The sequence below is a fragment of the Gymnoscopelus braueri genome, assembly GCF_963280865.1.
Source record: "Gymnoscopelus braueri genome assembly, chromosome: 19".
Classification (NCBI taxonomy): Eukaryota; Metazoa; Chordata; class Actinopteri; order Myctophiformes; family Myctophidae; genus Gymnoscopelus; species Gymnoscopelus braueri.
Window position 1 is genome coordinate 30,583,996 of NC_137621.1, and position 24,799 is coordinate 30,608,794.

The 24,799-nt window shown below is 42.8% G+C and overlaps 1 protein-coding gene across 5 annotated transcripts in view; it reads left to right on the plus strand.

Annotated features, from left to right (window-relative positions):
• The window catches only part of mta1 (metastasis associated 1), a 56,477-nt gene that overhangs the window by 20,527 nt on the left and 11,151 nt on the right, over positions 1 to 24,799 (plus strand). For 2 of the 5 annotated variants that reach the window (XM_080415004.1, XM_080415005.1), the window contains exons 4-14: positions 5,558 to 5,684; positions 8,562 to 8,625; positions 9,095 to 9,212; positions 12,493 to 12,595; positions 13,163 to 13,262; positions 14,256 to 14,444; positions 17,735 to 17,809; positions 18,678 to 18,736; positions 19,937 to 20,178; positions 21,408 to 21,559; positions 22,424 to 22,613. In XM_080415004.1, the coding sequence (XP_080271130.1) occupies positions 5,558 to 5,684; positions 8,562 to 8,625; positions 9,095 to 9,212; positions 12,493 to 12,595; positions 13,163 to 13,262; positions 14,256 to 14,444; positions 17,735 to 17,809; positions 18,678 to 18,736; positions 19,937 to 20,178; positions 21,408 to 21,559; positions 22,424 to 22,613 (1,419 nt within the window). The remainder of the gene's footprint in view (positions 1 to 5,557; positions 5,685 to 8,561; positions 8,626 to 9,094; positions 9,213 to 12,492; positions 12,596 to 13,162; positions 13,263 to 14,255; positions 14,445 to 17,734; positions 17,810 to 18,677; positions 18,737 to 19,936; positions 20,179 to 21,407; positions 21,560 to 22,423; positions 22,614 to 24,799) is intronic. The other 3 variants (XM_080415007.1, XM_080415006.1, XM_080415008.1) reach the window with 3 other exon arrangements.

Genomic DNA, 24,799 nt, shown 5'->3' on the forward strand with positions numbered 1-24,799 from the left:
GTGTGTGTGTGTGTGTGTGTGTGTGTTTGGGGGGGGGTCTTAAGTACTCATGTTCTTGTTCACATCACTGTGCAAGCAGCATAGCAGTAGGCTATCTATCTTCATGTGTACAGAATACGTGCACAGCGGCCCTAGAGTGGTAGTGATTTTAACCGTGCATCACCATGCTTCAGCGACCTATAGAAAACGGTTCTTATAGTGTGTTTTCCATATGGACCTCTTAGTTCTGCCTATGCTCTGCCAGCAGCAGTCGGGCCACGGGCTTCCAGACATTTGCAATATGTGAAAAATGCATGGCAGGAATGGCTGCACACCGCATGGGTGTGGGCTGTATCCTGTCTGTGTTTCTGCAGCCGCAGACTCTCTTGCCACCAAGGACAAGCAGAAGAAGAGGAGGGGAGGGGGGGGGGGTGGTCGGTCGGTAGAAGTGGTGACGATGAGACTGAACCATGTTTGTGTGCATGTATGTGTGTGTGTGTGTGAGAGAGAGTGCTTGTGCATGCATGGTGAACTTGGGTTTTTTGCTCTTGAGGCCTATAGCAGGAATTGCTCAAGGGTCTATTTTAATTCTGCTCTGCTATGGATCAGTGGAGAATGGCGTGCGCACGCTCGTGCATGTGTGCGGTTGCCTTGAGTCACTGATCAAATATTTTCCTTACCAAGATCCATAGTACTCCCTCAAAGGGGCCTCAGACTCCGCCCTCACTCTTGGCCTTGGCCCCGCCCCTGTTACCAGGGCAGCCTCCTGAGTGGCTGGTCACAGTGGCAGAAATGTCTCGTCAACCTCCCTTGCCCCTCCCCTCAGATGTTTGAATTTGCTATGACTCAAACTTTGCCTATTTTTGAGGCATGGCTCCTAGTTCCCATAAACAAAAGACAACAGTGTTGCCAACTAACCGATTTATGAAAGCACACACAGTTGTCAGGTTGAAGCATGGTCTACGAGACAAAACACCACAGTGTGGGATGGAAATATATAGGTGGAAACATTTTCAGAGTCTTTATGGCCAAGTATAGGTTACATACAAAGTGTAATTTGCTCCTCCTTCTGGTGCACTGACAGGCTGCCCCCCCCCCCCCCCAAAAAGGATAAGATAATGCAAATGGACATACAGGAGACATACTCACTCAGAAATATCATTTCCGAAATTACTTTCCACCCATTTTGAGAGGAGAGACTCCAGCAAACAACGTTACGTTTATCCTTCACCTCCCCAATGAGTGTTTTGAGCAAATGTGTGTCTTGGGCTGAGAATTACTGTCTCCCATCTTATACAGTCTTTCTCATTAACTCTTTGCCTGCCACCGACAAGATTTCTCGTCAGATTCTGTTTTCAGTGGTTTTCCACCAGATGGCGCTGTTCGCTACCTATGAATGATGCCTCGCCTGACATGACGTTTTTTTTTTTAAACCGCTAATTTAATTCCTGTTTATTTGTTGTGGAAAAATGGCTTTATCTCCGTTTCTGTTGTTTTTTTTGGCAAAAACAAGCCACATTCAACTGGCCACAACTATGCAACGGATTGCCGCGACCGGACAATTTCCCCCCCCCCCGATTCTACGAGACCCCTGTGCGTGTAATGAGGCGATCGCCGTGAGGACGGCGAAGACGGAAAATATTCCATGATTTTTCAAAGGCTTGTAAAAACACAAATCGCTGGCATTGGCGTGACAAGAGATATGTTATTCCGTGGCAGTCAAAGAGTTAAAGAACAAGGCGGGGTATAATAACTTAATATTTTAATAACTATACACATTCTGTTGACTGGTGGCGTGGACAAGAAATTTGGCACTGATTGGTCCAGCCGTTTGTAAGATTAGCCCTGGACAAGCAAACACTCACACAGACATGTATGCACGCACGCACGCACGCACGCACGCACGCACGCACGCACGCACGCACGCACGCACGCACGCACGCACGCACGCACGCACGCACACACACACTCTCTCAGACCCATTTGTAGATGGCCGCCTCCTCCAGAGCTATACTGTGAAAACTAAAACACAAATAAAAGAGAGAAACCAAAGCCCATGCACTCATGAGCTCCCTATATACACCTTTTTATCTACTGACAACTTCGGGGAGCACTGATGAAGGTTCACATGGGATTAAAACGTCAATAAAGGAAGAAGTTCCGGGAATTCTTGCTTCAGAAAGAAAACTGGTTAATGTAGAGCGGGAGACAGACGGCACACATGCTTCCTGGGCAGCCCAGTGTGCTATTCTCGCAAACATTTATGTAACATGTTTACCTTCATCCCGGTGAAGACAGCAGCCATTGGTTTCTGCGGTTGGAGAAGGAAAAAAACGGACGATTCTCTTTTCACACAGTAAAAATCCTCTGTTAATTTACACATTTTGTTCTCTGATGCCTATGTAACCAAATGGATCCTTAACCCATTAAGACCTGAGGCCGATTCCACAAAATGTCTTCTAAATCCTTACAGTTTTTTGAAAAAAACCTATGTTGCTACTTCAGTCGTTCTCAAACGTTTTCATGTCAAGGATTTTGTTCCAGGGACCCCCAGAAGAAAAGATTTGAGTTACAAATGTTCGCTTAAAAATATATATATTCAAAGATTTGCACACATTTTCAAGATTTTTTAAAAATAGCCAAAGAAAATCTGTCCCTTTTCCCAGTTAGTGGACAAATGCACTAATTACAGTAGCATTTTCTATGGACAAACTGCCGTTACAAAACAATAACAACAGTATGAACAGTGGACATGAGTGAAGTGTGTCCATTTGGCTTCATGGTTAGCTATCGCTCTACCTATAACCATCTGTTTCACCCCTCCTCCCTGCCACCTCCTGGTGCACTGTATCATAGAGGCACCTCATAGAGCTCCTTCTACCTTCTGGTGCTCTGTATCATAGAGCTCCTGCCACCTCCTGAGCCCTGATGCTGCCACCTCCTGATGCACTGCATCCTAGAGGGGAAGTCATTCGGGTTCTAGTAATCACGCTCTCCTTGCCTCCTCTCCTCTCCCAGGCCTCAGGTCTCCCCTTTCCTCTCTCCCTCTGCGTTCCCTTTGCCCTGGCCCAGTAAGGCGACTCATTCATCAATAATTGATAATTGGTTGGGACAGGTGAGATGGAGAGGCAATTTGTGGAGAGTATGGTGTGGGTGCACTGCCAGGAGATTGTCTCAGAGAACAAGAGAGGAACGGAGGGAAGGAGATGGGGGGGGGGGGCTAAGGAAAGGAGAGGAGGGGGTGAGGAAAGGACCAGCTGGGGTGAGGGGATGAGTGAAGAGGGTACAGGAAAGGGGCAAAGAGGTGGGGGGGATTCAAGGAAACGAGAAGGGGAAAGGGGGAGATGTCAGAGGCTTCCTGCTACACGGCCCTGCCCTGTAGGCTTAAATCCATGTGAAAACGCACACACTATGCTGCATTTACACACACATGGCCTCATACATGAACTGTGACTCCCATCCCCTGTTATCTACCTCTCATTTTACAACTCAACACATTCTCCCCTCTGGACCTGCTATTACCTGTCATCGCCTTTTTTTTTCTTTTTCTTTCTATGTTTTTAACTGATTCTTTATTTTGTGGAGGAAAATGGAAGCTTACGCTGTGGTGTGTGTGTGTGTGTGTGTGTGTGTGTGTGTGCGGGTGGGCTCATGCTGGGCAATGATAGTGTGTGTCTGGTGGGTGCTGAGAGCCTGAGAGAGTGAGCGAGTGAAGGAGTACTTATTGATTTTGGTTGCACATCTCTTCTCCCTGAAAATCCCTTGATTGCTTTTGTTCTGCTCCCTGTCTCCCTCTCGCTTCCTCTAATGAAACTCCAAATGAATTGGAGCACGCTCTGACTGGTCTCTCTCTCGCTCCGTCTCTCTCTGGGTCTCTTTTTCCGTTTCCCCAGTGCTCTCCCTTCATGATTTCTGTCTCTTTCTCTGGTTTCCGTCTGTCTGTCTCTCTTTCTCTAGCTTCATCTTTCTTTATTCCCCATTCCTCCCTCTCTGCCTCCCCTCCCGATCTCTCCCTCTCTGTTTGTCTTTTGTCTCTTTCTGAATCTCTATCCTTTTACGTGCAGTGTTTCTCCCCCTAACTCTCACCTCTCTCCTTTCTCCATCTCTGTCGCACTTCCTTTCTGTCTCCTCCTCTATCCCGGTCTTCTTTCTCCTCCCGTCCTCCTCTCCTCTATAGAGGAGGATGAGACGTGTGGGCTACCAACGGCAGCTGAACCTGTTCTCACCCCCAGTGACTCAGATACCTGACTGACTCATGTGGAATCATAAAGCTTACCTCCCAACAACAAACCAAGCATAGGGCTTTGCCGTTCTGTTCTCTAATGTTGTGTTCTGTTCTCTTACATGTGTGCTCTGTTTTCAATGAGTGCTCTTCATTCAATTGTTGTTTTCTCTGCTGTAGGCTTGGGCATGGGTGGGTGTCTGTACAGTATGTATAGGTGTGTGTCTGTTTATAGGTTTGTTTGTTTGTGTGTGTCTGTCTTTGTCTTAAGTTTGTGTATGTCTGTTTGTATATGTCTGTAATATAGGTGTGTGCATTTGTGTGGCTCTATATAGGGCTGTCTGTCTGTTTATGTGCGTTTGTGTGTGTCTGTTCAGTAGTGTGTTTGCGTCTGTATACATGGGGGTTTGTGTCTCTCTATAGGTGTGTGTGTGTGCCTGTCGGTGTGCCTGTACTGTATAGGTGTTTGGATATCTGTCTCTACAGGTGTGTATTTGTGTGTCTGTATATGTAGGTGTACAGTATGTGTTCACCTGTGGGTTGCCTATCACCCTATGTCGCTCCTGGGGACAGCATTGATGTGTACATGTGGCTACATCAATACACGCACGCTAGAGATGTGCGGATGGGTTTTTTTGTCACCCAAATCCGCGTTAACAAGTTCATTATCCATCTGCCATCCACCCGCGGTAATTATATCATCCTATACACTGTAGATCCGCACCAACCGCACTAAATAATTGTTATTTTCCTGACGTTAGTTTTCTTATAAACAATGTCACTCACCACTGTCGCGATGCAGTGACTGTATACAATCCACAACCATGGTAACGACAAGCGCATGTCTTCATTAAGTTACTTTCGCTTTCAACCACTTTGTTGCCATGTCGGCTTTTTATAAGCGACTTTTGGGCTTGTTTGGCACTTGTTTTGGGCTTGTTTTCATAGACCTGGCTGCTTATTTCTCTCGCAACCTGGCAACACTGGCTGCCTGCAAAGCAACATGTAGTGAGCGGCTAATTTGTGCCTGGTGTAAAATGACGTAATAGTAAAATACTACAAACGCACACACGGTGAGATTTCGTGCTTTTTAAAAGCTATTATAGGCCTATAGATTTATATCATTAATTTAATTCCTGCATTATTTCACCCACGGTTTATCCAATAGTAATTAATAATTATATTTGATTGACCCAAATCCACCCAAACTGCGGTTAACTGCGGCAACCGCGGCTAAAACCGCGATCCGCGCATCTCTAACGCACGCACGCACACGCACGCATGCACGATTAAAAAACATCAAAATGCATTGGATCTCAATGGTATGTTTGACCTTTGACCCTTGAACCCACCCAGGGGAACTGGAGGAGGAGATGGAGAACCCAGAGATGGTGGACCTACCAGAGAAACAGAAACATCAGCTCAGGCACAGAGAGCTCTTTCTTTCCCGGCAGCTTGAGTCCCTACCTGCCACACACATCAGGTAGGTGTCCATGTACAGTACAGTAGTCTCTTACCTGCCCCCCACACACACACACACATAAAGTAGGTTTCCATGTATGGTCATGTGTTTAGTCAGATGAGTGGTGAGTGCATAGACCACATCATTGCAGTGTCCTTGGTCAAGGCTGGATTACCAACCAGGCAAAAGTGGGCAACTACCCTGGAGTGGACCCCCCAGTCACGTGTCTATTGGTTTGGCGTAATTTGATTACATTTGATTAAATGCAAATGTGTTTGTGAATATGCACCATTTAAGCATAATATCAACTGAAATCATACAGGCCTTAATAGGAGCATTGCCTTAGTTATTGGTCTTGAAGTGGTGTCAAGTAGAAGGGCCCTGTGTTAATATCTGATCTTGAAGCTATATCCAATAGAGGGGGCCTGTGTTGAAGCTCTGTCGAATAGAGGGATCCTCTGTTAACTCATATAGTGCCAATGACGTCTTTTGACGGCCGTTTTCAGTGTGCCATTAGTGCCAATGACGTCTTTTGACGTCTCCTAAATTTTTTTTTTTTTGGTTATTTTTTTTTCTTTTGAATCTCAAAGGAACTAGGAGAAAACGATTTTCAAAAAGTTAATTCTCCATCCACTTCAATGTTAAAATGTAAACGGAGAATTTTTTTTCTCCGTTTGACCCAAAATGCCTTTGGCATATGGATCAACTAGCTTGAAATAAGCCTGGCAGTGAATGAGTTAATATTTAGTCTTGAGGCCCCTATTTTTTCAGTTAACATTATGCTTATGTGGGCCATATTACCAAACAACACAAAACCTTGCTGCTATATTAACAATAAATGCGTGAAATCTCTGTACGTCCGTCTGTAGTTCATGTATCTCGAGAACCGTTCGACCGACCCACTTCAAACTCTGCGCACGCGACGCCGACAACCCGAACCAAATATGGACATGCCCAAAGTCAGTCCAAACTGGCGTCGTAACCGTTGTTATGCAACGATTGATGTCGGTGCAAATCACCATTGTTAGGCAACAGCTTCTGTTTTGTTTGATGTCAGACAAGAGCTCGATCAGTGAGAGAGAGACATACGGAGGGAGGAAGAGAGTGGAGACGGGGATGTAAGAGGGGGGTTGGGGAGGGAGAGGGAAGGATGGAGTACTTATTTCACCCACGCAATAACCCTGGCAGAGTTTTCTGCTTGTTTATATATTAGGGTTTTTATTCTTTGGGGTGACAGGCACCCTTGCAGACCAAATCAGATTTTTCATTATCCTATGAATGAAAGAAATTCCTCATATTTGGTATTCAAAGGTCTTAAGACTGTACAGGACAGCAGTCCAGGGTCTTCGAAACAGGGATTTGATTTATCATTTTGCCAAATGATATTTGCTCCAAGCTGGAAGTAGTGTGTCTAATCAGTTAGCTAAATAATTAGAGTTTCAAACGGGGGCAGTTGGTGTCCGCTCTTCTCCGCAGGGGGCCAGTGAGCCTCAAAGCTGGGCCATGTCAACAAACAGACTGCTGATTGCTTGACTGAGTCAGATAGCTGGAGCTGCTCTGATCGGAACACAAAATCAATCTCCTCACAGCAATCTAGAGAGATTGACTACATCAAAGTAAAGCAGACTCCCAGACGTTTTCACCTGAGAGAGTAGCTGCTTTCATCTCTTACTTATATAATACTAATAACCTGCCGACCGGACCATAAGCCGATGAACTGTCTGATATTCGTTATTTAATGTCTTTCATGTCTTTCCTTCCCCTGCTTTTCTCCCTATATCCTTCCGAGACAAATTCCAATTCCCAAAATCTCTGCTCACTCACACTCCACCTTGACCCGGGAATAGTTTTGTCCCAATTGGTAATTTGCTTCAGGAGGAGCCGAGTGGATGAGCAGAGTGGGCTCTCCGAGTGCGCTTGGAACGGCTTTCACCGAGTGTACATAAAGTGTAGGCTCGGCAGAGTTTCATGTCTCCTCGTGGAAGACTTCCACATCACGTGTACACGTTTTTTTCCTTCTCCCGTGACGTTTACATAGTCCTCCTCCACATGTGGCCACACCAAACACTCTTGAAACCCGAAACCTTGCCGAAAACACAGGCCAGCTCCCGTTCGCGACTTCGCAATGGCTTTTAAATGGCGTCAATTCCGGGTCTGTCCTCATCAGGCAGTGAAAGCATTATCCATAGGGTAGATAACAGCGCCGTCTGGTGGAAAACCACTGAAAACACAAAACTCGTCGTCTGCAGGCTACGCCTTGACAGAATTCGACGAGGAAACGCGTCCATGGCAGGCAAAGAGTTAAGATAACGATGGGGCCATCCGCATTGATGAAATGTCTATTCTTCTATTCTGTATCTGTAGCCTACTGTAATTCTATACCTGCATATTATTCTATGCATGCATATTTTCATGACAATGACAAGCTATACGATCCGTTGGTTTGATCCAGCTTTGTGACACGCCATAAGTGATCGACGAATTTGACGTCGCTTTGAAATGACGCTGGGTCAGCGTAGTGCATTCCGATGCCATGAGGCCAACCCAGTCGATTACTCCGTATATCTTTCCTTCGTCTCCTCATTCCCTGTATCCTTTTCTTTTTCTTCTTGCCTGCTTCCTTCCCTCCTCCCTGTCACCCCTTCCTTCCTTCTTCCATTCCTCCCATCGTTTTCCCAATCCTTCCTTCTCCCCTTTCCTTCGCTCCTTTTTGCTTAATTCTCTTTCTCTGTTCTTCCTTTCCTTCTTTCGTCCCTTCCTTCGATCCTCCATCCTTCCCTTCTTCAATTTCTTCCCATCTTTTCTTCCACTTGTTGCATCGTTTCTTAATCCCTCCTTTTTTGCTCCTTCCCTCCCTCCTTCCACCCTCCCTTCCTCACTGTGATTGGCTGATTCCAGGGGGAAGTGCTGTGTGACCCTGCTGAATGAGACAGAGGCTCTGAAGTCATACCTGGACAGAGAGGTATGCATGTATTACCAGCTCCCCATCTGTATTATGCAGTGGCGTCTCTTCATTTGTAACAACTTGTATTAGTTTGTAGCACTTATGTAAGTGTGTGTGTGTGTTTGTGTGAGTGTATGTGTGTTTATGAGAGGCTTATGAGTTTGGTGAGTCTCACTGGCCGATGAATTATTCAGCGTGTTGACCCAGAATGTTCTTTTCACGTACAGTAATGAGGAGACTGGAGACTAGCAGAGTGGAAAACAAACACAAACACAAACACACACACACACACACACACACACACACACACACACACACACACACACACACACACACACACACACACACACAGACACACAGACACACAGACACACACCACAGTCACACTTTCCTCTACTCCTGCAAATATCTCTCCCTCTGTGTCTGTCTGTCTGTACATCCTCGCATGTTTTTTTTATTTATTTTCCACGCCATCTTTGTTTCCCAGGATGCCTTCTTCTACTCGCTAGTGTACGACCCTCAGCAGAAGACGCTGCTGGCTGATAAGGGGGAGATACGCGTAGGGAACAAATACCAGGCTGACATCACAGACTTCCTAAAAGAAGGTACATGTACGTTTGTGCTTTTAATTGCATGCATTTCATTGACGCTTTAGTATCCAGTGTGACTTAAAACCAGGGTCGCAAATACACTGTCAAATGTGTAAAATGGGGTACGGGTATATTTTCATAATTCCATTCCAATTGGCTATGACTACCTTCCTAAGTTTGCAGGCCTTGGGTAGGCAACCTGGCCTGGCGGACACCTGCATTCTGAGGAGAGCATTTTTCTAGTTTCCTCTGTATTTGAATTTATTTCAACAGGCTTCTTAATGAACCATACACGTTGAAAGACTGACTACATTCTTTGTTTGCTGTTATTATTTTAATCAGTGTTTCATTAACATCTAGGATTTTTTAATGCAAGCTTCAGATTATTTGACACCAGGATTCCAAGGTGCGGCTTGTTACAATCTTTGTTAACAGGTCTCCAAATCTGGACCCATTAGTAAAAATCCAAGATAACAGCCCTGTTATGCTCCTAAAGTCTGGTTATATAAGACAATAGGAAACGGTGAATATTTCTTGGTTAGCCCTCATCATTGCGCACAAAATCAGTTTAGGTTCAGAGAAAAATCATATGAAAAGATTGGTCCCTGGATAGGACATTCGAAACCAGACACTCGGCGTGTCTCACTTAACAGGAAATCAGTTATGATGTTCCAACTCAGAATACTTATAGTTTTCTAATGGTATTTGTACAGTTCTTGTAATGCAAATAAAATCTAGAACTGTTTAACCCATTAAGACCGGGAACACATCTGTGTCATTTTAGATTTGAGCTACAACCATTATTTTATACTTTTGGCTATTCAAAACTAGCAGATAGCGTCTACACGAACACAATCGGCCCGTGTTCGGGGGAGGTAAGCCGGGCGGGGAGGGTGAAATTGGTCATTGCACATACTCCTACGGGCTGGGGGGCGGCATCTGTCAGCGGGGAGTGTTGGGCGGGAGGAGTAGAACGAATGCTGCGTCCTCCTGGTAGGGGCTCCTCACTGGCAGGTGAGTCAGTAGCAAATGACAGCAGTGATAACACAGAAATGTGTGTGTGGAGGAATCAATTGGCATAACGACTAAATTGGGGAGAAAAAGGGGTAAATAAATGAATACAAAATTATATAAAAAAAAAAATAGCAGATATGAATAGCTATGGGCTTGTAGATCTGCTATTTTTGAAAAAGCTTGAACAAGTCTTTGAATATATATTTTTAGAGCAAATATTTGTAACTCAAATCTTTGCTTCTGGGGGTCCCTGGAAAAAAATATTTTACCAATGTTTGCTTCAAAAATATATATACTCAAAGATTTGCAAACATTCTCACGATCTACAAGCTACAAGCACTCGGTGCGGCGCTATGAGTTTGTATATCTGCTATTTTTGAATAGCCAAAGAAATCTAAAATGACACAGACGGATGCGTTCCCGGATTGAATGGGTTTATTGCGTTTAAATGTCAGCCCACCTATACACGAATCCACGGAGCGCTGCCCTGTGCGCAGCCATTGCTGCGGTGTCAACGCTCCGCGGACGCGACACCGCAGCAATGGCCGCCTACAGGCAGCTACAGGCAGCTACAGGCAGCGCGTCTGTGGATTCGTCTATACAAGTGTACAGTGGGGTCGTGGCGCAGTGCAAATATGAGCGTAACCTAAACCAGTGCAAACAATATCAACAGTGCAAGTCAATATAGTGAAACAGAACAGGGGTAGAAAGTAATCAAACCCAGCCATGACAGTCGAAGCCAAACCATAATATGCAAATAGCAAAAGTAAGAAGGAAAAAAAAGCTACGTACAAGTTAAGTAAGCGAGGATACCATGGCAACGGTAGCACTAGCATATGTCTTGAAGCATTCCAAATGAAAAGCAGATAATGTCTATCTATGCGCTGCGGAAGGGGTCTCCTAATGCCTCTTGTCACCCTCCTTGAACTAAACTAGTCCACTAGGGCTGCAAATATCGATTAATTTCTTAGCGATTATTCTATCGATTACGTTTTTTAATAATTAAGATGCTATGTTTTTTCCTCTTTTTTTTTTTTACATTTCTAAAATTGTTCTTTAATTTTGTTTGTGAATGAATCAACACTAATACATACTAATTGTTTTTTTTATAATGGACTAAATTGATTACTCTGATTTACCACTTAAAGGAATATTTCACTTACAAAAAAACGTTGGGTCATTTTATCATCTACTCAGGCTTTTGTGAGCCCCCCAGACAGTTTTTAAGTTGCTTGATTCAGTATTTAGATATTTGATATTCATTTTATCAGCCACGCCCCCTTCCTATACAAACCCATTATAACTTCAAACTACATTTTTAACATGTTAGATTCATCAAAAACACCCGTCCTTGGTTCTGGTGACTCACCCTGCCCTCCTAAAACGTGAGGGGGCCGTGTTTTTTCGATAACTTTTTTCATTTATTTTAAAACAATTTTTTGGAAAATGAAAAAAAATTAATACAATAAAAAAATTAAATTAAATAAATGAAAAAAGTAATTTAAAAAACACGGCCCCCTCGCGTATTAGGAGGGCAGGGTGAGTCACCAGAACCAAGGACGGGTGTTTTTGATGAATCTAACATGTTAAAAATGGAGTTTGAAGTTATAATGGGTTTGTATAGGAAGGGGGCGTGGCTGATACAATGAATATCAAATATCTAAATACTGAATCAAGCAACTTAAAAACGGTCTGGGGGGCTCACAAAAGCCTGAGTAGACGCTAAAATGACCAAAAGTTTTTTTGAAAGTGAAATATCCCTTTAAGCCCTATTTTATACCTTTTTAACTTTATACCAGTGTGTAGCTGATCTACAAGCTTGCAATGGGTCGCGGTGTGACATTTTGTGGGCTTGTAGATTCGCTATTTCTGCCTTTTTATTTATTTTATTGATTTAACGATTATTCTTTTATAATCTATGAAATCGATTAGTTTGATTAACCGTTAAATCTCTGTATTCAAATGTTTATGTTTAAAAGACTGACAGTTTAGATGAGAGGTTCTCACCTCAAGGTGACGAAGGGGTCGCACATTGTCAACGGGAAAAAATAAAACCATTGTCTGCATTTTGAGTCAAATCAGATCAGTTCATTGGGGGAGCTTGTGTAATTGGGGGAAAGATAGTTGTCTACAGTTTGATTTCATGGCATGTATCTGTTAGGGTTATAGATAGATTGGTCATGGTTAATGTTTGAGTAAGGGGAGGTGGAATGAATGTAAGTCAACACAGTGTCCCAAAAGTCTGCAAAACCAACGTGTGTGTGTGTGTGTGTCTCTCCAGGCGAGGAGGATGGCAGAGAGCTGGCTAAGCTGGAAGAGCGGGTGTGGGACCCCAGCAGTGGTTTGACAGAAAAACAGATCGAACAGTTCTTAGTTGTGGCTCGGTAAGGACCAAACCATGAATTTTAACTACTACTACTGTAAGTGGTAGGCACACAGACAGGCATACCTACGTGCGTGTGTGTGTGATAATATTATTATTGATTTTTACACACACACGGTACAGTAGATGTATAAACAGACAGGAATTGTGACATTGAAACTGCCTCAGTAATCCAGGGATTAGATATTTTCCCATTGCAAAGTAATTTTAGTTGCTAAGCAATATTTGCCAAATGTCATCTCATTGGCTGGAATTGTATTATTTGCCTGGCAACATTAGATTATTGAATAATCTATGAGGAGACATTACATAATGTTGAGACATCACTGATTTCTGTAATTTGACCCTTATATATATATATACTGTAGCTATAGCTCTAACGTGTCCCCATTTTACCATGGGGAGACGCACGCATATATATATATATATATATATATATATATATATATATATATACACACACACACACACTGTATATACTGTATATGTCTTTATTTCTGTCGACATTCTTCTCTTTTTTTCTTTCCTTCACTCTGTCTGTCGGTACTGGTCTGTCTGTCTCTCACAGTTCAGTAGGTACGTTCGCTAGGGCCCTGGACTGCAGTAGTTCGGTCCGGCAGCCCAGCCTTCACATGAGTGCTGCAGCAGCCTCCAGAGACATCACCTTAGTAAGATCAATTCACACACGCACACGCACGCACGCACGCACGCACGCACGCACGCACGCACGCACGCACGCACGCACGCACGCACGCACGCACGCACGCACGCACGCACGCACGCACGCACGCACGCACGCACGCACGCACGCACGCACACACACACACACACACACACACACACACACACACACACACACACACTAATGCGCACTGGAGTTAAGTCGGTATCACACCATAGGTGGAGAGCGTGGGAGAGAAACTGGTAATCAAGGGAAATGCTTGTAGTTTGTGTGTGTGTGTGTTTTACTGATTGTCAAGGGTTATGTCTCGCTATCCTTAACAAGCAGTCTTCACCAGGCCCTTGCAGCCCTGTGTGGGTCCGTTCTGCCCCAGTTCTGCTTCTCATATATAAAACATCCAGGAGAGGCCTCCAAGCTACAGACATGTACTGTATACACACACAAACACGCACGTGCAGGCGTGCACACACACACACACACACATGCACTCACGTGCGCACTCTCACTCTCCTTCCCTGCTAAGCCTTACACAGGGGATACACACAAAGACTCCAAGACTCAAGTTGTTATCCAAACTCCACAAACTGAACAAATGAAAACTTGTCATACTCGCCATAATTAGTCTAGAGAATTGTGCTGTGCAAAAGAGAATAATAGATTCTGTTTACAATAACCCAAAACCATTTAAACATTACAGGGTGTTAGTGACTGTCAGCCGCAGCCCTGGTTGGTTGGTTGGATGGGTGATTGATTCATTGATTCATTTAATTTCAAATGACATGCCAGCAAAGGAAACAACGTCAGGAAATAAAGACATCTGCACAGGGTCTTATTAAAAAATATCTGTTTTGTGCAAAACACGCACAATAAAATGGTGCAAAACATGAAGTACCAAAAAGAAAGGTCTAATAAAAAAGGAGAGCATTTGGCCAGCAAAACGATTCCAAACCTGAGGCTTAAATTTCTGTCCTGTGTCTAGTTCCACGCCATGGACACGCTCCACACCACGGGCTATGACATGACGCGGGCCATCGCAGCGCTCGTGCCCCAGGGAGGGCCTGTCCTCTGCCGGGATGAGATGGAGGAATGGAGCGCCAACGAGGCCAACTTGTTTGAGGAGGCGCTGGAGAAATACGGCAAAGACTTCACCGATATCCAACAAGACTTTGTGAGTGGAAAAAGCTTTTTTTATTTGAAGATTGGGAAAAATCACTTTTCAACTTCACTCAGCTGATTGCTGCCCAATACACAAGTGGTATATATATACACAGACTTGCGTGCAGGGGGGGAGCAGTTAGGGGTTAAGTTGTCTTGCTCAGGGATACCTCAACACATTGCCGGGGCCGGGAATCTAACCTGGCACCTACTGCTTCCCAGGCGGGCTCTCTACCCATTCAGCTTTAGCCACACCAACAAATGAGCTTGCATGCTGTGTGGAAAACACTGCATTGGGACCCATGTGTATCCTTAGCTGGAACGGATCCCTCCAGGGCCTGCCTCATGTGCCTCCTTGTCACCGTCTCTCCGCCACAACCTTCCACAAGGTCTATAAGAACATGAAAAACAAGTGGACTGCAAGTATATTTGCTCTACCATGGGGAGAGACTGGAAAGATGGGAGAAAAACTGGGATTTGACAAAGTGTCTAAGCTCATAAGTTGGATTCAGACCTGTGACATTGCAAGTATATTATGCCTGTGCCCACTGAGCCACCATAGCACCCATGTGTGTAATGGTGGAGTTGACTTCAGGATGTTTAGTTATTCACTGGAAGGTAATTGCAGTTCGTGAGTGCAGAAACCATAGAATTATGCTTCCACTGCAGCAGCAGCAAACTTTTGCCTTGCATTTGAGGCCCTTAGCTCTCACTGTTATGTTACAACTGTAGCAGTAGAATAGGTTTCTAGATGGGCAGCATGAAAAGTGAGGATTGTGCATGTCAACTCGACAGTGCCCTGACACACGTCCCTGTGAAAGAGTTGTCGCTGTCAGATACTTCTCCTTTTACAATGAAAACAGTGGGCTGGAACTTGTCTAGATCCTTTAATTCTGAGAAGAATGGTGCTACATCAGTATTTGTTATTTGATTATATTTTTTTATACCATTTAAGACTGCCTGGTCTGCCACTATGTGCCTCACTCTGCCACCTGGTGGTCGGCCGGCGTCAGTGCAGCTCGGCAGGTTCAACCCAGGCCATCGCTCCAAACAACAGAACTCAACCACCGTTATGGGTGGGGCCTCATCTGGCAACCTGACAGCCCCGTTGACTCGCTTAGACTTCTTAGAGGGAACTTTTACAATGCATCCTTAGAAGATTAAATATAGATTTTACAAGTTGCAATAAATGTACAGGAATCTGCCTTGATGACATTAACGTAGAGAGTAGAGACATACGGTATTAATGACTTAAGGGTTTTTATGGCATGTCCTGCACTTCAACAAGGATAACAGGAAAGGGACAGTGTGACACGTTACATGGACCACAGACTATACACATCACTTAATATTGCATGCATAATATTTATAATCCATATCGAGCATTATTTCATACACGCATTTCATACATTAACACATTGCGTGCCAATCGCGTAGATCTACGCGAACCTAAATAATTGCGCAGCGTGCCGGTCTTTTTTTCTCGCAGTGACACATTTCATTGTAGGCCTCCCTCGCAGTGACACATTTCATTGTAGCACACCCGGATATGGAAATATCCGTATCCGGAGATTTTCGTTCCCACCCGCCGTCGCTCTAAATCTTCCCCTAATCCGCCATTATCTCTGAGTTTTTTTTCTCCTCGCTGAACGCTGTTTAACATAAACCGCGACTACTGCAAAATGGAATGTCGCCGATTGAAACGGTCTTCTCTGGGCCACTCACACAGCTACCCTGTGTGTCTACAAACAGTTTAACGCGCGATCTTAAGGTATTTAGCGAGGTCTGTGGCGACGTGAAAAAAACAAAAAAAACAACAATAAATCGCTGGCAGTGGTGAGTACATTATGATATTAAACTCTGGCGTGGAATGTGTTAACATCCAATACAGTGTGCTGTGTAAAAGTAGGTAATGATAAAAAAAAAAACTAAATTGACAGGGAATAAAATGGGCAGAATAATAATAATATTATCCTGCTTCATGGTCACCATGACAAGTTCCTGTACATGCAGACATATCTTGGTAATTTGTTTTCATGTTTCTGTTATTTAGGGTTGTATTCTTGACCACAATGTTAAGAATGTAATTTAGATAGCATGTTAATTAAACAGAGATGCTAGGTTCATTGTTTACCTCGTATCCTATATAGTTTCAAAGTGCAGATTGTTATTTTGATAGTATTTTGTTTTTAGACTGATGCCGGGTTCTTGGTTTACCTAGGATCCTTGTTTCTTGAGGCACTAAACAGCCTCTCTGCATTCTATGTACCGGCGGTGGGGCGCGGTGGAGCACCACTCCACTAGTTCAGAGCCTTTGACTAGTTGTTTGAGCTGCACGCACGCCCGTGAGAGTGCGTCTACCTCGTGTATCGATCAAAAACAACCATTCGCACCTCTTACCAAAGCTTACAAAAGCTGCCGAGTGTCAACAGCGTGAATTAACATACAAATAACCCTAGCTGGATGCATATCAATGTCCCATTCATTGTGTGACCTTTTAAGTACTGTAGGTGTAGGCATACTGTAAGATGTTCTGAAGCAGTCCAAAGAGAATGTTTGGATGGATTCATGAATGAAATTACAGAGGTGACCTCTGCAAGGTAAATGTATGACAACATTTAAGTGTCCCCATTATGCAAGTAAATAGAATAACATTCAATATTGTGGGTTAACAGGCACATACATACTAAAGAGGTAATTTTAAATCGGCGATCGCTCATATGCGCGTGTATGTGCGAGCGTGTGCACGTGTGCGTGATGTAGCTCTGGACTAGAAAAAAATCCACAGTACATCACTGGTTACACAACAATTTAACACGAAAAGGCCTTCCTAAATAAAAAATAATGGGAAATAAAATAAATGTGATTACTATGCTTATTGCAAGTCCCTGTGTATAAGAGCATCTGCTAAATGCATAGATTGTTGTAATTGTATTTGTACAGCAGTTTAGGGCTGCAACTATCGTTAACTGTTTTGATTAATTGAATAATCAAGAAGCGCATGGTTTAAAAAAATAATAATAATTAGACGCAAAATAAATTCAAATAGATTTTTTGTAATCGGAAAAATCGATGATTACTATTCTCAACGGTGTCACGCGGAAAAAGCTAAAATAGCCCACCTTAAAATAGCATTGCGACACGTGAGCTTGTAGATCCGTTATTTCTTTTCTTTTTTTACTTTTTAAAAATTGGATTCTGATATAGGATCCACTGACCCCAAAACCAAAAACTTAATATGTAGGTATAATCTTTGCCTCAGAACCTAACTGTAGTGCTGCTGTCCTCTCTCTCTTTCTCCAGCTGCCCTGGAAATCCCTCACCAGCATCATTGAGTATTATTACATGTGGAAGACCACGGACAGATATGTACAGCAGGTAACACCATGCATACACATGATGCACTATGCAGTGGTATATGGGAATTGATATAAGACTCCGCTGGGGTTTCCACTTCTTCACTCCTGGCATTTTGTTAATTATTTAATAATAATTAAGAAATATATTCTTTATTACATACTTATTGATAATAATTGTATTCTGTATTGATAATTGTGTATTGATTGTATTCTTTATTGAGAAAGTGAAGACGGTGTGCGGGTGTTTTTCATTCTTTATTTGTACGTGTCTACTCCACAGAGATTTCATTCAGGTGTGCAAGAGACTTGATAACTGCTTATGTGATACTAAAATAGTCACTGACATTGTATTTCTACTGTTCAGTTCTTTGCAAAACACGAGTCACTGGAAAAATTTATTTGAGGGGGAAAAGCATAATCTTCATGAGTCCATGTCCACTCTGTGTCCAGTGTGCAACTGTGCATACATACATACATGGCATGCATTAATGAATCCCTGATGTAGTCAGAAACGACTGACTTTGTTTTGATGATGTACATGAGCATACTCAAATTGAGTTCTATTGTGTACACTGCTTATACTGGCATAGCGGCGCAAAGCTTGGCCAATCCGTGAAGCCGATGTGTTGGGTTGGCCAATCAGGGAATCCCCCCCCCCCTCAAATCAAATTCCCACTCTGCACCGCACACCCCCAGGTCATCGCCGGCACACATGCTAAGTTGCGGTCAATCGGTCAGACGGCACCCGAGTTATGCCCGGGACAGACATATACACACAGAGGTTTCCTAATGGTATACGTAGATAGATAATGATGTAATCTCTTATATTTTTTTATTCTCTCCTTCTCCCATCCCTAAAACCTCCTCACACTCTGTTTCTGGTCCAGAAACGGGTAAAAGCAGCAGAAGCAGAGAGCAAGTTGAAGCAGGTCTACATCCCTAACTAGTGAGTACCTGGCTGTTAGAGAGAGAGAGAGAGAGAGTGTGAGTGGAGGATGAGGTATCCTAGATACATTCCTGTATACAAAATTGATTAGATTCATTTTCATCAGAGGATATGGATATCATACTTTCACCATTCATTTAAATAAAAATTGTATTGAATCTTTATTGACTCTGCTGATATAAAAAAAATGACTTGCTCCCATACAAACATGAAAAACACATAATACACAACAGCAGCCACATGTAATAACGGGTAAATCAATAATCTATAAATTGTTAGTAAAGGTTACAAAAGCACAAACAACACATTTGCACATAAAAACTGTCGATATCTAAAACATTAGAAGTCACACTATTTTAATGGAAAGGGTGTTACATCTACCTCAGTATTATAACACACACATTTGAATTTGAATTGCTCAAAGTAAAGAGCATATTTTGAACCAGGGGCATATACTGTTATGTTTAAGAATGATTTGTCAAATGGCTCAATGAAAATATTTGAAACAATATATTTTAACACTGCCTCTCTGCTCCATTTGTCAGAGCATCTACTCTCCATTAGCAGGCATGAGCCGATCTCACTACAGTATAGTCAACTGAACACCTGCCGTTAGTCTGACTGAATGTCATCTGTTCCCGTGTTATACACAGCATGGTAGTGGTGGGAAAAAAAAGTTCGTTTCAGTGAACGAACGATTTCGTTCACGTTCACGGCAATGATTCGTTCAAATGATTCGTTCACGTTCCCGCTCAGTAGCGCTATTTTCTAGTGTTCAAAATTTACTCGAGTAAAAGTACAAAAGTATTGGCATCAAAATATACTTAAAGAACCAAAAGTAAAAGTGCTAACATATTTGAAAATAGCCGATCTACAAGCTCACAACGCGTCGCGATGCGACGCGCTGTGAGCTTGTAGATCTGCTATTTTCAAATAGCCTAGCTATAAAATAGGGCTAAAGTGGTTAATGTATGTTTTATAATGTGTGTAAAACGCCATCGCGGGAGCGTTTGTTTTCCACATTTGCACGTGAACGTAACCGTTTCAGAAAGTGAACGAGCTCGTTCGCGTTCATGGCAAATGAACTAGTTTGAACGAATCGATCGCGAACGACACATCACTACAACATGGTATTCTGCTGAATCAGCCGAGTCTGTGTCCACTGACACAAACCCTGTCCCTGTGTCGACCTTCCCACAGCAACAAGCCCAACCCTAACCAGTTGAGTAACAGTATAAAACCAGCCCTGGTCAATGGAGCAGCAGGACCAGGACCAGGAATCCCCCCTGGTCTCCCTGTGCCCCCTGGTCTCCCTGTGCCCCCTCCTGGTCTCCCTGGGCCCCCTGGTCTCCCCGTGCCCCCTGGTCTCCCCGGGACCCCTGGTCTCCCTGGGACCCCTGGGCAGACACCGACCCTGGGCAGAGCCTGTGAGAGTTGCTACAGTAAGTCACATAAATATACACTCAGATCAATACTCAATTATATATACTGTAATGTACCTGTAGGTCAGGGGTTCCCAAACCGTTTCATTCCAGGTACCCCCAAATAGCCATAGTTTCTGACTGCGGACCCCTATTGTTATATTTTTATGATTTCTTTATTTGTGGTTGTTTATTTTTCCTCTCCTTTCCAATTGGCCCCTTTGGCGCCCACTGGTGGCCCTGACCCCCCACTTTGAAAACCACTTTGTGCTATGGGGAATAATTATGCAGGAAAAGAAAACCCAATTTGCTTCACAAGAAAACATGTAGAAAATAAAATATATAGTGTACTTTTTCATGCAAATAATGTAAGAAAGAAGCCATCTCCTGCTGCAACTACCCTACCTTCTCTGTTACCCTAACACCCAATGGGGCTTAACCCATTGAGACCCGGAACGCATCTGTGTCACTTTAGATTTCTTTGGCTATTAAAAAATATCAGATATACAAGCTCGTATACAAGCTTGTAGATCTGCTATTTTTGAAAAATATTGAGAAAACTTTTTTTAGATTTTTTTTAAAGAATTGCCTCAGGTCTTAATCTCGTGGCACCAGGAATAATTGTCGACGAGTACTAACCAGGTCAGTCCTGGGCAAATTCACACTTCCTCATGCAATTGTGCCACTCGACGAAAATGAAGGATTTCCAGTCGGTTGAAAATACATTATTTTCATCGATCGATGTGGCCGTATAACAAAATATAAATTAGTGTTCAGTCGTTCAGTGACGGTTTGAACAAAAGGGGCCAGTAAACGTCTGGAAATAAAGAGAGGAGGATGGGAAGGATGAGAGCCAGTGAGCCGGTATTATCTGCCCCGCAGCACAGGATTCTATGTGCTAATTTAGTGGCTGTAATTAATTCAGCAATGAATGATTAAAGATTTGGCATGTGTGCTGGCGTACACTCATGCAAGAGTGTCTGTGTGTGTGTGTGCATGCATGTATGTGTCTGTTTGATATGTTGGTTGATGATGGTGCACATAGGTGACTCACTGGATAGATGGATGAATCACTCTATCTATATGAAAACACAGGGAAATGTTCAACCGCAGTCAGTCTCTCCGTGTGTGTGTGTGTGTGTGTGTGTGTGTGAGAGCGCGTGGCTGTGTGCGTGTGCATGCATGAGTACATGTGATCATTCTTGTGCATGTAAATGACTGTGTGCACGGTTTCGTGTGTGTGTGTGTAGCCAGCACCTCCTACCAGTGGTACTCGTGGGGTCCTCCCAACATGCAGTGTCGTCTGTGCGCGGCCTGTTGGACCTACTGGAAGAAGTATGGAGGGCTGAAGATGCCCACCAGACTGGATGGAGAGAGGCCTGGACCCAACCGCAACAACATGGTACGTACACACACACACACACTATGCATGTACACTCACAGGCGTGTGCGCTCACATAACCTTAACCTGAACCTTCTCACCCACACCACTACATTACTGATCTGCACCTACGTATCTCCAACTCTAACCACCAGTTTGAAATCTCAGCCTTTTACTTCATTTATACTTTTTTCGCACGACCCTTTCAACAAGAGTAGGTTGACGAAAATGACATAAAAAATAATAGTTATAATTGTCGAGCGACAATAATTTTTCAGCAAAAAAAGTGATAATCAGATGTGTTCAGCTGCACACTGACTTCACTTGCTTAATAAAATGTATTATTATTAATAATTGTTACTTGTTTTTGATTCTTTGATTTGTAAGCATCCTATAACCAAAACAGCTACTTAAATTCCATATTATAGGCATATTTTGGTTAGTCCGTAACCACCATAATAATTTTTCTTAAGCCACACCTTTTTATAAATCTTCTTTTGGTGAGAATTGCCAGTTTGGCCACCCATTTGGACCTGAGAATATAGTTAAAAACATTAAATCCACATCCATAACCTACATGTCATGGGCGGGGGAAAAAATAAGAAAATAAAATGCTTACAGTAAATAGAATGTATTCTCGCATTAATAAAAAGTAGGGAAAAAAAGTTTAAAATCTTGTATAAAATAAGTCTCAGATTCTGACTGCATCTCCTCAAGCCTCTTTGCCTTATACTGGATTAATTTACTTTGGCTTATTAATTCCCATTTCGACTCCGGCATTCCACACGATTTATTTTGATAATTTTTCCCTCAATTAAATGTATGTTTCATTTATCTAAATTCATCTTTCTTGTAAGCTAATTTCCTATGTCCTGCATCTCTCAGAGCCCCCACGGTCTTCCCCTGAGGCACAGCGGCAGCCCCAAGTTTGCAGTGAAGACGCGGCAGGCCTTCGCACTGCAGACCACGGCTCTCACCCGGGCGGCACGGCGTGTCTGCCAGGACATCATCAGGCCACGATACCTGGCCAGGCACCCCTACCTCCCTGTCAACACAGCCGCCATCAAAGCAGAATGTGAGCACTCACGCCTCTTCTACATTGTACACTGAACACACATTAGGGGTGCAAAAGTTAATCCAAGTAATCGATTCTAAAAAAAAGTTACTATTTTTCTAGAATAAAAATGGGCAGGACTTTTTTTACTTCTTTTTTCCCTCCCTCTTTTTACTTTTTTAAAGACATTTTAAAGACAACAATTGGGGGTCCAGTGGTTAACCAGTTTCAACCTGGCATCCCTATTTTGTGCATGTCTTCCGAAAAAAAAAAAAAAATAGCTGATCTACAAGCTCCCTGCGTATCACATCGAGACGCATTGTGAGAATACATCTTCCAATTTGATCTGATCAGGAAAGAGAACTCATACAGGATACTGTAAGCAAGTAAAATTGGAAGTGATGAAACAAAAATGAGCAGACAAATTTGCAATTGGAACAGCTGATAAATGTGTTTTCTCTCATAAATTGGATGAAATTGGTGACCCACCTGAAAATGGGATTGCAGGACGTACGCATTTAAAAGGCTACTGCGCGCCCGTCTACCCTAGTGCGCCTGCTCGGTGCCCAAGTCTTCCGCATTTTCCTGAAAAATGCGGAAGTAGAGCGTCCTTCCGGGTGCTTCATGCGCTGGTGAGCAACTTTCATTGAAATGAATAGATGGGGGCGGGGCCGTCCGCCCTCTAGATATATTATAATGGCAGACACTCATAAATAAAAATGTTTAGAGATGTTGCCAAAAAACACACTATGTGGAATGGTTATTGTGAAGAATATACCAGTGAAAGATAATGTCAAAAAAGGTTTTACAGTAGGACTTTAACCTTTTAACAAAAACCTTTTTTGTTTTAACCAAAAATAGCATTACTGCACCTTTTAATGAGACTGATGTACTTGATTATAAATAATGTATTAGAATTTCTTTGTATCAATTAATTTATATATAAAACATATACGTATATAAAAAACAAACAAAAAGGAATTGATACAATAATCGCTAAGAAAATTATCCATATTTGCATCGTTACATTGAATACCATTTATCTGGGGGCATGTTTCTTAATTGAGAAATTCAGATGGTGATGCTTTCATCCTGGGCAATGTGAAATTGAGTGAAACGTTAGGATGAACTTGCAACGTTTTACTTTTACCTCTCATTTTTCCTTCTGATTTTTTATGTCCTGCTCAAGCATTTCATTGGATTTTCAATTTGCTGGCAAGGCAGACAGGCAGAAAATCATGCTGAAAGATAGAGATGAGAAGGGATTTGCTGTGCACGGGTGGTTGCTTCAGACTAAGCACAGTAGTCCCTAGATCACTGTGGCACCTTGCTTGTAAATTATGTCATTATATCTTGTAATATGAATACATTAAGGATATCAAATCGGAGACATGTAAACTTTTGGGCTGAAGTTTGGAGTACAGTTTGTTGTAGTGTAAAGAAATGAGGAGATCATTTGCTCAGGGCAAAGCGTTTGTTTGTAAGATTTAAAATTTCCGCAAGGAAACAATAGCTGAACATCACTTTTAAAGCACTTTAGATACCTATATTAAATTGCATCTATCATTTTTTGTTGTGACCACTGACCACTGTTGGGCTTGTTTAAAAAAAAGGTGCTTTTTCTTTTCTTATTTCTGCCAACAGTAACTAGTTACCCTACTCGTTACTTTTTTGTTACACCCCACAATTTATTTTTCTGAACACACTGAAAATCCTTTTGGAAAGGGTCCATTTCTAAATGCATCCAAGTTAATGAACACTACGGATTTTACTGTGCATACGATGGCCTAGACAAGGAATAGGCCACACTTAGATGAAGTTGAGCTGTAGAAAGCATTTAGATGGACTGTCTCTTCAACTGCCTATTTGGAATTCTAAACAAAAGCTTTCTCGGATCGAGTGGTTTGCAGTGTGCTTCATTTACGAAAATAGCTGAGCTGTTTGAGCTCAGCTATGTTCTGTGCTCTGTGCACGCAACCAAGTATAAATCAGACATATAGTAACTAGAAAAAGTGCTCCTCGAAGCACAAGTCTCCACCAGGTCAGGTAGGTTATTGTGGGCCAGCAATGTTCGGAATTCAGTCATTATATGTTATTGCACAGACACAATATGTTACTGTTAATCGTATTGTTATTAATGTGAAGTGGCTAGTCTGACAATGTTTGGGTCGAGGTTCTTTAGTGGCGTAGTTGGGGTGTTTCATGAT